The 15,932-nt window shown below is 40.0% G+C and overlaps 1 protein-coding gene across 1 annotated transcript in view; it reads right to left on the bottom strand.

Annotated features, from left to right (window-relative positions):
• Window positions 1-14,826, bottom strand: part of LOC126251476 (protein Skeletor, isoforms B/C) — a 68,439-nt gene extending 53,613 nt beyond the window's left edge. Inside the window, exons 1-3 of the mRNA XM_049951923.1 lie at window positions 14,566-14,826; window positions 13,762-13,990; window positions 7,901-8,175 (exon numbers count right to left, since the gene is read on the bottom strand). Of these exons, the coding sequence (XP_049807880.1) occupies window positions 7,901-8,175; window positions 13,762-13,990; window positions 14,566-14,617 (556 nt within the window). The 5' untranslated portion in view covers window positions 14,618-14,826. The remainder of the gene's footprint in view (window positions 1-7,900; window positions 8,176-13,761; window positions 13,991-14,565) is intronic.
• Window positions 14,827-15,932: the final 1,106 nt, after the last annotated feature.

Raw genomic sequence — 15,932 nt, 5'->3', positions numbered from 1 at the left:
GCAGATGGTGGCTCATGTTGGTACGAATGACTTGTGTCGCTTTGGATCGGAGGAGATTCTCTCTGGTTTCGGATGGCTAGCGGGAATGGTAAAGACTGCCAGTCTTGCTTGCGAGATTAAGGTGGAGCTCACCATCACCAGTATCGTCGATAGAACAGATTGTGGTCCTTTGGTGCAGAGCCGAGTGGAGGGTCTGAATCAGAAGCTCAGGCGGTTCTCTGGCCGTGTAGGCTGCAGATTCCTTGACTTGCGCCATCAGGTGGTGGGTTTCTGGGTTCCGCTTAATAGATCAGGAGTCCACTACACACAGGAAGTGGCTACAATGGTAGCGGGGGCTATGTGGAAGGGACTGGGCAGTTTTTTAGGTTAGAGGGCCTCAAGGAACCACAAAAAGGGCATCCGTCTAAAAGGGGGCAGGTAAAACACAATAAGTTAGTTGTAGAAACAATCGGTATTGTAGTTGTAAATTGTTGTAGCTGTGTTGCGAAAGAACTAGAGCTCCAAGCCCTAATAGAAATCACTGAAGCTCAAATAGTTATAGGTACAGAAAGCTGGCTAAAGTCAGAAACAAGTTCAGCCAAATTTTTTCCAGGCGACCTAACAGTGTTCAGAAAGGATAGATTAAATACAATTGGTGGTGGAGTATTTATTACTGTTAGAAGTAGTTTGCTTTGTAGTGAAATTGAAGTAGATACTGCCTGCAAAGTAGTATGGGTAGAGGTCATACTTGACAATCAGACTAAACTATTAATTGGATCATTCTACCGACCCCTGACTCAGGAGGTATAGTTGCTGAACAGTTCAAAGGAAACTTGAGTCTCATTTCAAATAGGTACCCAACTCATACAACTATAGTCAGTGGTGACGTTAGTCTACCCTCAATATGCTGGAAAAATTATATGTTTAAAGCTGGCGGCAGGCATAAAAGTCATCTGAAATTGTACTGAATGCTTTCTCAGAAAATTATTTTGAACAATTAGTTCATGAGCCCACTCCAAGTGTAAATGGTTGCAAAGCGTACTTGACCTCTTAGCAACAAATAATCCTGGACAAATAGTGAGTATCATGGCAAATACAGGGATTAGAGACCACAAGGCAGTAGCTGCTATGCTGAATACTGTTAACTCCTACAACCATCAAAAAGAAACACAAAGTATGTCTGTTTAAAAAATCTGAGAAAAATGCTCTTAACACCAATTGAAGACACAGTCTGCACTCCTTCTGATCTGATCATGCAACCATAGAAAAGTTGTGGAATGATTTCAGAGAGATAGTGTCGACAGCAATTGAGAGATATACACCAAATAAATTAATAAATGATGGTACTGATCCCCCATGGTACACAAAATGGGTCAGATCGCTGTTGCAGAAGCAGCAAAAAAAAGCATGCCAAATTTAAAAGCTCACAAAATCCCCAAGACTGGCTAAGTTTTGAAGAAGTCTGAAATATAGCATGTACTTCAATGTGAGATGCTTTCAAAAATTTCCACAACAAAACTCTGTCTTGAAATCTGGCAGAAAACCTAAACAGATTCTGGTCATACATAAAGCACACCAGTGGCAAGGCGCAATCAATATCTTCACTGTGAGATAATAATGGTGAAGTCACTGATGACAGTGCCACTGAAGCAGAGTTATTAAACACGGTTTTCCGAAACTACTTCACCAAAGAAGACGAAGTAAATATTCCTAAATTCCAATCACAAACAACTGCCAAGATGAGAAACATAGGAATAGATATTCTTGGTGTCGCGAAGCAGCTTAAACCACTTAATAAAAGCAAGGCTTCCAGTCCAGATGGTATACCAGTCAGGTTCCTCTCAGAGTATGCTGATACAATGGCTCCATATTTAGTAATTATATACAACCGCTCGCTCACAAAAAGATCCGTACCTAAAGACTGCAAAATTCTCAAGTCACACCAATACCCAAAAAGGTAAGTAGGAGTAATCCATTGAATTACAGGGCCATATCACTAATGTCGATATGCAGTGGGGTTTTGGAACATATACTGTATTCGAACATTATGAAGTACCTCGAAGAAAACGATTTACTGACACATAGTCAGCACAGATCCAGAAAATATCATTCTTGCGAAACAGAACTAGCTCTTTATACTCATGAAGTAATGAGTGTTATCAACATAAGATATCAAATTGATTCCATATTTTTATATTTCCAGAAGGCTTTCGACACCATTTCTCACAAGCGTCTTCTAACCAAACTGTGTGCCTATGGAATATTGCCTCAGTTGTGCGACTGGATTGTGATTTCCTGTCAGAAAGGTCACAGTTCATAGTAATAGACAGAAAGTCATCGAGTAAAACATAAGTAATATCCGGCGTTCCCCAAGGAAGGGTTATAGCCCCTCTATTGTTCCTGATCTATATTAACAACGTAGGAGAAGATCTCAGTAGCTGACTTAGATTGTTTGCAGATCACGCTGTCATGTACCGTCTTGTAAAGTCATCAGATGACCAAAACAAATTGTAAAATGATTTAGACAAGATATCTGTACGGTGCGAAAAGTGGCAATTGACCCTGAATAAAGAAAAGTGTGAAGTTATTCACATGAGTACTAAAAGAAATGCACTAAATTTTGATTATGCGATAAGTCACACAAATCTGAAGGCTGTAAATTCAAATAAATATATACGGATTACAGTTACAAATACCCTAAATTGAAATGATCACATAGATAATGTTGTAGGTAGACCAAACCAAAGACTGATTCATTGGCAGAACACTTAGAAGGTAGAACAGGTCTACTAAAGAGACTGCTTACACCACGCGTGTCAGCACTATTCTGGAGTATTGCTGTACGGTGTGGGATCCACATCTGATGGGACTGACGGATGACGTCGAAAAAGTACAAAGAAGGGCAGCTCATTTTGTATTATTGTGAAGTAGGGGAGATAGTGCCACAGACATGATATATGAATTGGAGTGGCAATCATTAAAAAAGGTGTTTTTCACTGCAACGGGATCTTCTCATGAAAACATTCTGTTGGCACCCACCTACATAGGGAGAAATGATCATCGCGATAAAATAAGAGAAATCAGGGCTCCCACAGAAAAATTTAAGTGCTCGTTTTTCCCACACACCATTCGAGAGTGGAACGGTAGAGAGACAGATTGAAGGTGGTTCATTGAACCCTCTGCCAGGCACTTTATTGTGAATAGCAGAGTAATCATGTAGATGCAGATGTAGAAAAAATGGGCTCCCCAAGAAAGCACTATTCACACTGCTACACAACATTTATGCTAATAAGCAGCTGATTAACCTTGAAACCACAACATTATTTTAAGCAGATGATACTGCAATGATTGCTCAAAAGAACCTTTTCAAAATAGCAAATACTCTAACCAGCACCTATGCAGAAGTATTCACCTCCCTAGAGCCAAATCCTGAAGAAATGGAACTGTACCATGGGATGGCCACCAATTACTCCAGTGCAAGAGTTTCACTACTTACAAGTAACAATGGATCACACTCTCACATTCACACACCACTGCCAGGACACGCAGCAGAAGGTGTGTACTAGGAACAATATCACATAGCAAACATACAGGGTGTTTATAAATTAATAACCCTTAATTGAGAAAAGGGTAAATAATTTACAGAAATGTTGGATACAGCATTGAATGCAGTATATCTTCAAATTTTATTCTTATCTAACACTGTTAGTTCCTAACATTCCCACTAGGTGGCATGCACAAATGAGTTATTCCAACAGTCATCCTGGAGTCGTTGCAGTGTGTGCATAGTGTTGTTTATGGTTACATGAATCCAGATCTGCTTCTACGGTTTTGTTTTGTACAGACAATTCAGTACTAAATATTGCAAGCCATGGCATCAAATATGAACTGTTATTATTGGTACAATTGTTGCACTGGAACTAGCTGTGTATCACACAGAATGCCGGGTTGGGGTTGGCCAGCAGTCTGAACAGTTGCAGCAGTTTCACATTGTAGTCTTGGTATATCAATTTGTTACTGCGCGCTGCGGATTTTGAATCCGCGCCACACGTCATGGACATCGAAGACCCCTAGAGGTCTCTGCACCATCACACGTGGCAGTGCGTGCCTCCTGGCCCACATTTAGTGTGAGGGCGCCACAGTGGAACATGTGGTCCCAACGGCCAACAGCGGCACCCCCGATCGTGTATTTAAGCGCCCCTCTCCCACTCAGCCAGTGAGTCTTATCATTGCGTGCGTATTGACATATCACCTCAACAACAGACAGCTTGTTTACCGTTCTTTGTTTTCATTACGAGTGGACGTCTTGGATTCATTAGGTTGTCTCTGTCACCCCGGTGCTTCTTGCGTGTTGTCATCGTAAGGTCTCTCTCGATCATCCATTGTTGTTTCGTGTCTGTCCTTTCTGTTCATTTGTTTGTTCGCGCCCCGCTCTCCGTATGGTCCTACCGCACTTTCTCGGCCACCCCACGACTGGAACGGTTACAACAATTTTGGCAACGAGGTAAACAGTGGTAGTTGTTAGCATGGAGGCAAAGTTGGTCTGTCTTCTGGAGCAACAGCAGCAGCTCATGCAGCAGCAGCTCCACTTAGACATCTTACAACGGTCGCTGCAGTAGCTAACGGACGAAGTCGATGCCCGGGAAGCGTTACCACAACAGCTTCCGAGTCGTCGGGTGACCGATGCTTTCCCACGTCCGCCGTCATTCCCACCCTTTAATGACACTAAAGGGGACTGGGAAAAATCTACTTACATCGACTGAAACAACATTTCACAGCTTTTCAAGTCACACCTAGACATGTTCTTTCTTCTCCACAAGTTGGCACCATTGTCCAATCCTGTGGCTCTCTCTTTCCAGGAGATATGCCTTTTGCTGACAAACTATTATTCTCAATGCCTCTCAGCTGGAGTTCCACCAGTACCATAAGCAGCCTGGTCAATTGTATCGTTTCTGGGTCACGGACTTGCAGGGTCTCAGCCATCGATGCTATTTTACATGAACCAATCTGCAGTGTAAGGCTTTGTGTGCGGACTCCTTGATCTGGGATGTGGTGGTTCAGCTGGCTCCTGATCCTGAGGTCCGTACTGCGGTGTTGAAACTCAATAACCCTTCCTTGGAAGAGATTCTCCGCATTGTCCACTCCTTTCTCCTTTGAAATTGCTCCATTGGCTAACGAGCCACGACGTCGACGTGGCCTGGCCAACAAGGGCCAGCGCTGTCGGGACTCCTTGCTGTCTGACGTCTCTATGGCATCAGCGCCTCCGATCGCCTCTCGTCGTCATTCACGCGATCCATTTCCATGTTACCCACAGTGCTTTACTGCACATTCTCGGGCAGAATGTCCCCATTGCTGGAAAACGTGCACGCTGTGTAACAAGGAGGGCCACATCCGATTGAATTGTCATAGTCGCTCGACTCACTCCAGTCCTGCCCCTCCTGGGCCTCAAGATACCGTCCATGCTTTGCAGTCGGTCATCCCACAGGATGACCCATCAGCATGGAAGCTTTTCCTCACGCTCCGCCTTTTCACTGAGCACGTCAGTTTTCAGGTCGACATTGGGGCCACCATCTCCCTGATTAATATGGGAACATATACCCAGCTGGGCTCTCCTGAGTTGTCACCTCCCTCTCACCGTTTGGTCGCCTACGGAGATGGTTCCATTCACCTTCGTGGGCAGTTCGTCGTCCAGGTGACGTACAAGAGTGTTCTCCGGCTCCTTATCCTCTTTGTCATCGACCATCCATCAGCTTTGAATGTTTTTGGCCTGGATGTGTTTCAACTGTTTGGCTTTTCAATTTCTGACGAAGTTAACGCTGTTTCCACGGCTGTTCCTTTTTAGGAATTGGACGATCTGTGCTCCGATTTTGCGTCATTGTTTGCAACAGATCTCGGATGTGATTCCGATTTTCAGGCATATCAGATGTCTAAAGTGCATGCATTGTTAAATTGTTGCTTTGTGCAGTACTTATGTGTTTTAACTGCAGAATTCAAAATGGGTGAAAATAATATATTTGTAGTCACTGTATCAGAAGAAACTACATCCTGTAGCAGTAGGAAAAAGTATTGTTGGAGACCAGAAGAAAAACTGAGCAGAAATTGAAAAGTTTTCTGCTTCCCAAGCTAGTAGAAGTGGGATAAAAGTAAGGAAAACAATGTCAAAAGGCAAGCATAAAGAAGTAGGGGAAAGTTTACTTTTACAGCATGAACATTGAAGAGAAAAAGGTTTGCCTGTTACTGGGTCAATACTGCAAGAAAAAGCATTGCAATTTAAGCAGCAAATAGAAGAAGAAGATTTATAATTTACTGCCAGTGATGGTTAGTTGGATAAGTGGAAAAAATGTTTCGGTATTCACCAGATTACTATTAGTGGAGAGGCTTTATCCCCTGACAAAGAGGCTGTGCCGCTGTTTAATGACTACCTTATGAAGTTAGTTAATGAGGTGGTAATTTCTGGCAAACAGCTGCACAATTGCGATGAGAGTGGTTTAAATTACAAGATGCTCCCTACAAAAAGCTTGCTTCAAAAAAAGAAACTGCAGCACCTGGATACAAGAAAAGTAAGTAACGAGTTACCGTATTGGCTTGCAGTAATGCTAATGACAACCAAAAGCTTAGAATTAGAGTTATAGAGAAACATGGGAGCCTAGAGCCCTTAAAAACCTGAAAAATCAGGAATCTCTGCCCCTACACTACACTCATCAAAAGACAGAATGGATGAATTAAGAAATCCTTAAAACCTGGTTCCAAAATGAATTAGTACCAGTTGTGGAGAAATACTTGAAAGACAACAGTCTACTGAGGAAAGCTATGCTGCTTCTTGATAACATGCCTTCGCATCCTGCCACTGACAAATTCACAGATGAAGACATCAAAGCATTGTTTTTACCACCAAATGTGACTGCTCTTTGTCAGACGATGGACCAGGGCATCCTTGAAATACTAAAGAAGAAGTATCATCACCATCTTCTCAGTTCATTAATATCAGTTATTGATAATAATGAAGAATGTGCAACCATTCTGAAGAGGACTGACTTGTTAAATTCATAAGGTGGTTGGCCGAAGTATGGGAAGATATTCTGAACATATCACTTGTAAGATATTGGAGAACTCTTTCAGACCATGAAGGTGGACATTTTAAATTTGTATCCACATGTGAAACTGAAGTCAAAGACGGAAATGTTGATATCGTCTCATTGCTCAAAAATGTACCGAGTTGTGGGAATGTCACTGTGGAGGACAAAACAGAATGGGTGGCAAATGACGAAGTTGATGGACTCACTGACAACGACATTGTGGAAATGGTGACAGGGGGAAGTAACACAAGAGGAGGAGGCACATTTAGATGACAGGAGAAATCTCATACCATGTTTGGAAGGTTTCCAGACTACTGAGGCTGCCTGCTGTGTATTTGTGAGCAGGGGGAAACAATACCAGCTGATTTCATCTGTCTGTGTAAGTGGAGGGATATTGCTGCACTAAAGAGGGCTAAAGCAAAGCAACAGTCATCTATGGCTTAAAAACCTCAAACCAGTAAGTTTCGTCTTTTTTATTTGGTCTGGCTTTTCAAAAGTGTATAATCATACATTCATACTTTAAAATGCAGATTATTTTTGTTTCCTATAATAATGTTTAAAAGGTGCAATATGCACGTAAGAAACACATAACTAGCTTGTCTTACATAAGATGTAAGAACATGTTAATAAAACAAGATTTTGGTACAAAAACTGGTATTTTGAATGGTACAGCTAGGGTCAGAGGAGAGAATTTACAGAGCTCTGGCCTATCCGGCTTTTCTGCTATCTGAGTTGAACTTCCACCACATTACATCAGATAGTTGAGAATCTACTGTACACAAACAATAATTGTAAAGCATTTATGTCAGCATTTGGTTATTAATTTAAATTACTTATAATCTTACCTTTTCCTTGTCCATCATATGAGAACTGCTTCAGTCTTATAGTTTTTGAGTCTAAAATTTCAACAGATTCAGATGAAACACTGTGTGTTGTTCCAGACAGCTGTGATATTCTCTGCATAGTTGGGGGCTCGAACTCTTCTGGTACATATACATCACCAAAGGTGTTCTGGCTTGACAAGTCATACACAGCAAACCATCTTATTTCTGTAATTTTCTTATTATCTGGCAGTTTCAGTGTGAAATCCTTGTTCAAGTAACTGTGCAAGACATTTGTCCTGAAAATGTAATGTACAGTTTACGAGAAGCATTGAAAGAAAAATAAATACCTACAATAATAATTATAACTAACTTTTAATATAAGAAAGTGAGTAGAGATAAGGTTGAAGGTTATTATTACTATTATTATCATCATTATTTATTACTGCTATGTATCTATTAATCAGGAAAGTGAACATGGACGTGGTGATAGTGGGAATTAACTTGGTCTTGTGATTAAGTAGAACTAGCTTCCAATTAAAAGTAGTGTGTTGCTAACCTGCCATGCAAGTAAGGAAAGCAAGCACGAAAAATGACTTCAGGGGAAGTTGTGACAGCTTGCTGTTAATGTAATTAAATTTATTGATGATGTGAAGGAGAAAGGAAAGAGACTGCTGGCAGAAATGGTGTGTCGAATATGAAAGCAAAATATTACAAAGTTTAGTAATTCAATGGCAGAAAGGACACAATGGTGTGTGGGATTCAAGTGTTTGCCCCTAAGACAAAAATGCAAAGTATACATAATAAATATCTCATGGAAAATATAAATAAATGCATTATTAGGCAGCAGTTTCTGTGGTATTATGAACAATACACAGAAATTCAAACTTTGTTATAAGTTCAAAACTTATGTCGCACAGATGTGGACTTCAAGGCAAGCAAGGAACCTCTGAGAAAAAATGTTATGTCTATTTGGATTTTGTTTTAAAAGGTGTCAGAATTAATGAGTCATCACATGTGATGAGATGATCCAGCTTATGAAAATCTGAAGCATCTGAACGAAATGACCAGGGGTTTCTACAGACGAAACGTGTATTCATATACATTATGCTGTGTATGAATGTTTTCAAAGTGGTAATGTATGGATTTTGTCAATCGAATGTGTCTGTCATTGCTCAACTTTGGTGTTGTGTAGGGCATTAGCATACAGATGTGTAGCACGTGACAGCGCTCTACTTGGAAAAATTCCAGAGTGTACACTGTTACTGTCTTCCCTCCCTGCATATCAGGCATTAATATGACAGTGGTGCCACCCTTGCTGGGTCTTCAGTTCACTTTGTCATGTAATATGAATATATATTCTCTTCTTTGTGGAGTAACCTATATGGAAAGTCAAATTGAATAGCTATTAAAAGTTTATTTCAGAAAGTGGTTAAATATTTTGTTATAAGCCACATTCTAAAAAAATATTGAGAACATAGGAAAAAGGGATACATTTTTATAATTAGAGGTTGTTTGTGTGTCTCAACTTCTATAAATTGATTTAGACTTTGATTCACATGTACAAGGAGCAAAATGAATAATGTCATATACAACTAAATCAAACAGTAAATTAGATAAAGATAGTATTTCTCTCATTCAGCACACAGAAAGTAATCACTGTTGTTAAAATAACAGCAACATCCCTAATGAGGACATATATCACTATGAACAGAATAAAAACAGAGAAAGTAGATTAGGTTGAATACGAGGGTTGAAACTTTAATAGTGTCAACTATTTATTTACAGCTCGTACAAAATAGATACGTGTTTCAAAGTTTTACTGACCTTCAAAGTAGTCACCAGCATTGTGTATAACACGCTGCCGGTGATGTGGAAGTCGTAGGTTACTCTTAGCATTGCCGGTAGGAAGTGTCATCACTTCTGTCTCTATTGTTCATTTTTGGAACACAACCTACGACCAGCTTAGAGACAGAAGTGATGACACTTTCTGCAGGACCTGACCATCATTTCGCAGGACAATGCTCAAGCACGTACAGCGCAAGCTGTTACTGATTTGTTTGATTGATGGGGCTGCTAAGTGCTATACCAACTACTGCACTCCCCTGACTAAAGCCCTCGTAAGTTCAACACGATTTCTATGAAAGAAACACTTCACGGCATTCACTTCAGAACTGCTACAAATTCATTGGGCAATAGACTGTGCCGCTCGAACGTTCAATACAACTGGCTCTGCTAAGAGTATGTCCTATGACTTCCACATTGCTGGCAACAGGTTATACACAATGCTGGTGACTACTTTGAAGGTCAGTAAAACTTTGAAACACGTATCTATTTTGTACGAGCTGTAAATAAATAGTTGCCACTATTAAAGTTCCAACCCTCATAGTTGGATAAGTAAAGTAAGGTAACCAAACTACTGCATATGAAAATGACAGACGCAGAAGGCACCCTAGGCCTATTTTCTAACCGGAAATATCTCCCCTAAACTAATGCCTCTAGCATTCATGGCAGCATTTTTCAAAACTTTTCTTAAGCTTTTGACAATGTTAACTGAATTACACTCTTCAAAATTCTGAACATAAAAATACAGGGAGAAAAGGTTATATACAGCTTGTATAGAAACCAAACTGCAGCCATAAGAGTCAAATGACATAAAAGGGAAGCAGTAGTTGAGAAAGGAGTGAGACAGAGTTGTAGTCTATACCCACTGTTATTCAATGCATACAATGAGCAAGCAGTATAGGAAACCAGTATAGTCTTTAAATATGTCTGCTTGTGTCTGTATATGTGTGGATGGATATGTGCGTGTGTGCGAGTGTATACCTGTCCTTTTTTCCCCCTAAGGTAAGTCTTTCCGCTCCCGGGATTGGAATGACTCCTTACCCTCTCCCTTAAAACCCACATCCTTTCGTCTTTCCCTCTCCTTCCCCTCTTTCCTGATGAGGCAACAGTTTGTTGCGAAAGCTTGAATTTTGTGTGTGTGTTTGTGTTTGTTTGTGTGTCTATCGACCTGCCAGCGCTTTCATTCGGTAAGTCACATCATCTTTGTTTTTACATATAAACCAAAGAAAAATTTGGACAAGGGATTAGGCAGCAAAGTAAATGATGATGATCAAAGTAGAGAGTATATAAATGCAGACTGGCTGTAGTAAGGAAAGCATTTCTGAAAAAGAAGAATCTGTAAATGTTAAATATAAATTTAAGCATTGAAAAGTCTTTTCTGAAGATATTTGCCTGAAGAATACCCTTGTACAGATTGCAATGTCGACAGTGGGCAGTTCAGGCAAGAAGACAACAGAAGCTTTTGAAATGTAATGTTTACTCAATATTAGATGGCTAGGTCAGGTAATTAATGAGGAGCTATTGAGTCAAACTGGGGAGAAGGAAAATTAATGGCATGATCTAACTAAGAGAAGGGATCAGTTGATAGGACACATGCTGAGGCATCAAGGAATTGTCAATTTTGGACTGGACGTACATGTGTAAGTAAGTGGGGCGGGGGGGGGGGGGGGGTAGTTGTAGAGGGAGACCAAGGAATGATTACAGTAAGCAGCTTCAAATTGTTTTAGGTCACAGCAGTTATTCAGAAATGATAGAATAGCAGAGAGAGCTGCATCAAAACAGTCTCTGGACTTAACACCACTTATACGCCATCTTGCACAGTGCCAGTGCTACCTCCACATTTTTTAATCTGCAGAAATGAGGTTTGAAACACCAACTATTCAGAAAATAAGACAGCATATAGTCTAGTTAGCAATTACAAATTGGGGAGAAATAGGCTTAGTATATAAAACACCCAGACAATATTTGTTTGTTAAGTTCTCACTATTTCTAGATCACACTCATCAAAAGTCAGCCATGTCTGAAACAGTACACTCCTTTAATTATTTCCAATATTTGCAAAAGATCAATGTAATGGCACAACAGATGTCAGCTTGCCATTATTGTTGAATGCTTTCAGTCATTATGCAGTGCTATGTTTGAGGGTTGCTTCAGTTTGTTGTTGTAGTAACTGTTATTGGGGTGATGGTGGTGCTCTTCAGGCAACAGACTGGTTTGATGCAGCTCTCATCATAAGTCTATACTGTGCTAGTCTCTTCGTCTCTGTATAACCACTGCACCCAGAACCACTTGAAACTGCCTACTGTATTCACACTTTATCTTCCTCTACAATTTTTACCCCCTTCCTTCTACTACCTTTAGTCCATTTTCTTAGCCTTTCACTCAGCACAACATGATTTAATCTGATTACACTACATTGCCATTATTTTACTTTTGTTTAGGTTCATTTTATAACATCTTATCTATTTAATTCGACTGCTCTTCCAAGTCCTTTGCTGCCTCTGACAGAATTACTGTCACTAACAAACCTAAATGTTTATATTTCTTCTCTTCTACTTATATTTCTTCTCACAGAAATTAAATTACTTTCACAAATTTCTCACTGGTTTTCTGTATTACTTGATCTGCTACACACCAAATAACGTTAAGAATAGTCTACCACCCAGTCTCACTCTCTTCTCAATTACTTCCCCCCTTCCGTGTGCTTTGACTCTTAGAAATGCTGTCTGGTTTGTGTAAAAGTTGAAAATAAGCTTTCGTTCAATGCGATACATGAAACCATTTGTTATCACTGCAAGGCCAAATTGTTCTGAATAAAGAACAAAACAAAGTTAGGGCCTAAAATTTTTCCTTGGCTGCCATTATTGCATTACCCCATCCACTTCTTGTTCCTCCCTGTAGCAGTTTAAAGGCATGGTGGAGTTAATTCATTCCACTCACTCCACTCTTCATGAACTAAAGGAAACACCTAAAAACAGTACAGGAATGGTGGACAGGTTAGTTTGCAATGCACTATGTATAGTGTACATGTGAAAATGAGATTAATCTAGTAACATTAAACGTTTTTAAAAACATCAACTTCTATGCATTCTTTGAAATACTCTAGCCTTATCTACACAATTTAAACAATGAACTAATACAAATATACGCTGTGTACAGTTCAAAAATAACATCAGGGAGTTTTGATAACACAAACACTTAGCAGTGGAATCCATGAAAACTTACATACAAAAAGACCACTCATCACTCAAAATCACACAATACACAGCTATGATACAAGACAAAAATTGGATGTACATGTTCAAAGTGCTAACACAAAGTTATTTCAAAACAGCCTTATCCATCCTAGTATCAAACTATACAATGCCTTACCAGATACCATTAAACACATACAAAACATTGGTCACTTCAAATCTAAACTGAAGTCGTACTTGGTTGATCACTGCTTTTACACAGTAAATGAATACCTACAAAACTAAATTTTTGTGTGTTTACCCAGTGTAGTCTCATTCAGAAGAACATTTGTATTTTATCTCTCTGTATATAACATAACTACATTTATTTAAGTATTCATCATTAATTGATATATTAATGTATGTTATTATGTACAAAGGTATATTATATGTAAAACTGTTAATATTAACAAAAAAAAATCTAAATATCTGTTGCACATTGTGCAGCTGTAGATGAAATGGATCAATAAATCAATCAAACTAGCAGTAATGGTAACAAAATACCAGCAACAATAGATTAAAAATGTACCAGGGATATAGTGACAAGCAGTAATATTCTTGGAGAGGATCTACAATGCACTGAGAAAATGAAAAATGAGAGAGACAGGAAGGTGAATAAAGCAAAAATTTATAAGCCAAAAAGAGAATGTAACTTGGGACAATGCAGAATACAGATGTTATATATTTTGGATTGAATAACTAAATAAAATTGCTCAAATAATTCACAACAATGAAACTTGGCTAAATGACTTCAGTAAAATTATTCATTATACTAATATACCAATACTTGAGATGGTGTATGCTTACTTTCCATACTCATCTGGCACAATGAAACCTTGTGGACCTGGCCGATTGGCAGATCCTGCCCAGAAAAATGTGTCTGCTCCATTCCCATCATAGTTAAAATTCACGAATAGGAGTGTATATTCATCAACAGCATACACATCTCCTGAAACTTGGTGGTGATAAGGGTTGAGTTTTCCAAGGTATTTTCCCTGGTATGGTTCCTTCTCTTCAGATACAGTGGATGAGATCACTGTTGCAAAATAAGGAAAGAAACAGAATTAATTTAATGGTATTCACGATCTAATTCATGTCCAAAACGTTGTACTGTCCGAATGACAGCTTTTTTGTTCTCTATTTAGCATTATACAATCTTTTCTGATAATTACACGCGTAAAGTCCGGATTCGAAAGCTTCTAATAAGACTGGAAAATTATTGCTATAGTTAACTGTCAGTCGTTACACTATTTAGTTCATTGACCATCGTATGAAAAACTGATAATGTCGGCTATACTACAAAAATATTTTAACTTAACGTTTCACATTTCAGTTGCTGACACAACCTATCATTGAAATCACCACATGCACGTTCGCTGTTTCGAAATGTCAACTGAAAAGTTAAAGCCTTAGATGAGTGATGAGGTTGTTGTGAGAAAAGACAGGTTAGCACACGCCAACTAAATAACTTCTCTATGACTGAGAATACATCTAATCGTAATAAAAAAGGAAAAAAAGAAAAATCCTGAGTCTGCTATGACAGATCACACGGGACAACAAACATTACAATTTTTGTCACACGCTGCTAATATTGCATTAAACTGTTCTTACCCGTAAGTATAACGAGAATACATGCTCCTGGGAAAATGCTCGTAATTTTCATATTGCTAACACGTGCATTTCTTTGTTCATTCAGCTAGCCAGCTGTTGAAAACGCTTTAGCAGTGTACCGCTAGGCCCGCCGACTGTTGCCTTGGCATTCCTTTTTCTTGACTGTACTGCTGCAGCCGGAGAAAAAGGGGGTCACTCAACTCCCCCACTTTGTCCTGTCTCGGACCCCACCACCAAAGCAACGAAGGTAAAAGTCACGTACAGCACCTAACGGCCGCACTACGTTTCTTAACTAATGCAATGCGTCAGTGTCGTGGGAAAGCACACTTTCTTCGTTTGACTTACCGCTGCACACGGCGTGTGGGATTGTTGGATTAAGTTCAAGGTCGTAAAAAATAGTACAAAGGTGATTGAGAACCTTCGCAAAGTAGTTTTCAATGCTGGCGCGATTGATTTTCATGTTTTTGTAATTACGTGCATGTGACACTACCGGCTAAGAACAAGTGACACGTCTGTCTTCAAAATGGTGTTGAAACTGGGGTTAACAATAATGAGGTACCTTGAACAGAATGACCTCAGTGCCAACCAGCATGGATTTCGAAAACATCGATCATGTGAAACCCAACTTGTATTTTTCTCACATGGCATACTGAAAGCTTTGGATCAAGGCAACCAGGTAGATGCAGTATTTCTTGAAAATGCTGGTGAGACTGCTGTTCATGTTTTTTGCAATTATCTGCATGCGTCGCTAATAGCAAACAATTGTTGACATGTCTGTCTCCATAATGGTGTTGGAAATGGAAATGCTGTGTGGCTAGGACCACACGTCGGGTAGACGTTCGCCTGGTGGAAGTCCTTCGAGTCGACGCCACTTCGGCGACTTGCGTGTCGATGGGGACACCCAGTCCCTGAGCGGAGAAAATCTCCGACCCAGCCGGGAATTGAACCCGGGCCGTTAGGTATGACATTCCGTAGCGTTGACCATTCAGCTACCAGGAGAATGGTGTTGAAACTGGCGTTAACAGTAATGAGGTGTGTGTGTGTGTGTGTGTGTGTGTGTGTGTGAAATCTTATGGGACTTAACTGCTAAGGCCATCAGTCCCTAAGCTTACACACTACTTAACCTAAATTATCCTAAGGACAAACACACACACCCATGCCCGAGGGAGGACTCGAACCTCCGCCGGGACCAGCCGCACAGTCCATGACTGCAGCGCCCTAGACCGCTCGGCTAATCCCGCGCGGCAGTAATGAGGTATCTTGAACAGAATGACCTCCTGTTCCCACCAGCATGGATTTCGAAAACGGCGATCATGTGAAACCCACATCGCACTTTTCTCAGGTGACAATACTGAAAGCTTTGGATG

This window comes from Schistocerca nitens, chromosome 4, assembly GCF_023898315.1.
Source record: "Schistocerca nitens isolate TAMUIC-IGC-003100 chromosome 4, iqSchNite1.1, whole genome shotgun sequence".
Classification (NCBI taxonomy): Eukaryota; Metazoa; Arthropoda; class Insecta; order Orthoptera; family Acrididae; genus Schistocerca; species Schistocerca nitens.
This window is presented reverse-complemented; position numbering and strand designations above follow the sequence as displayed.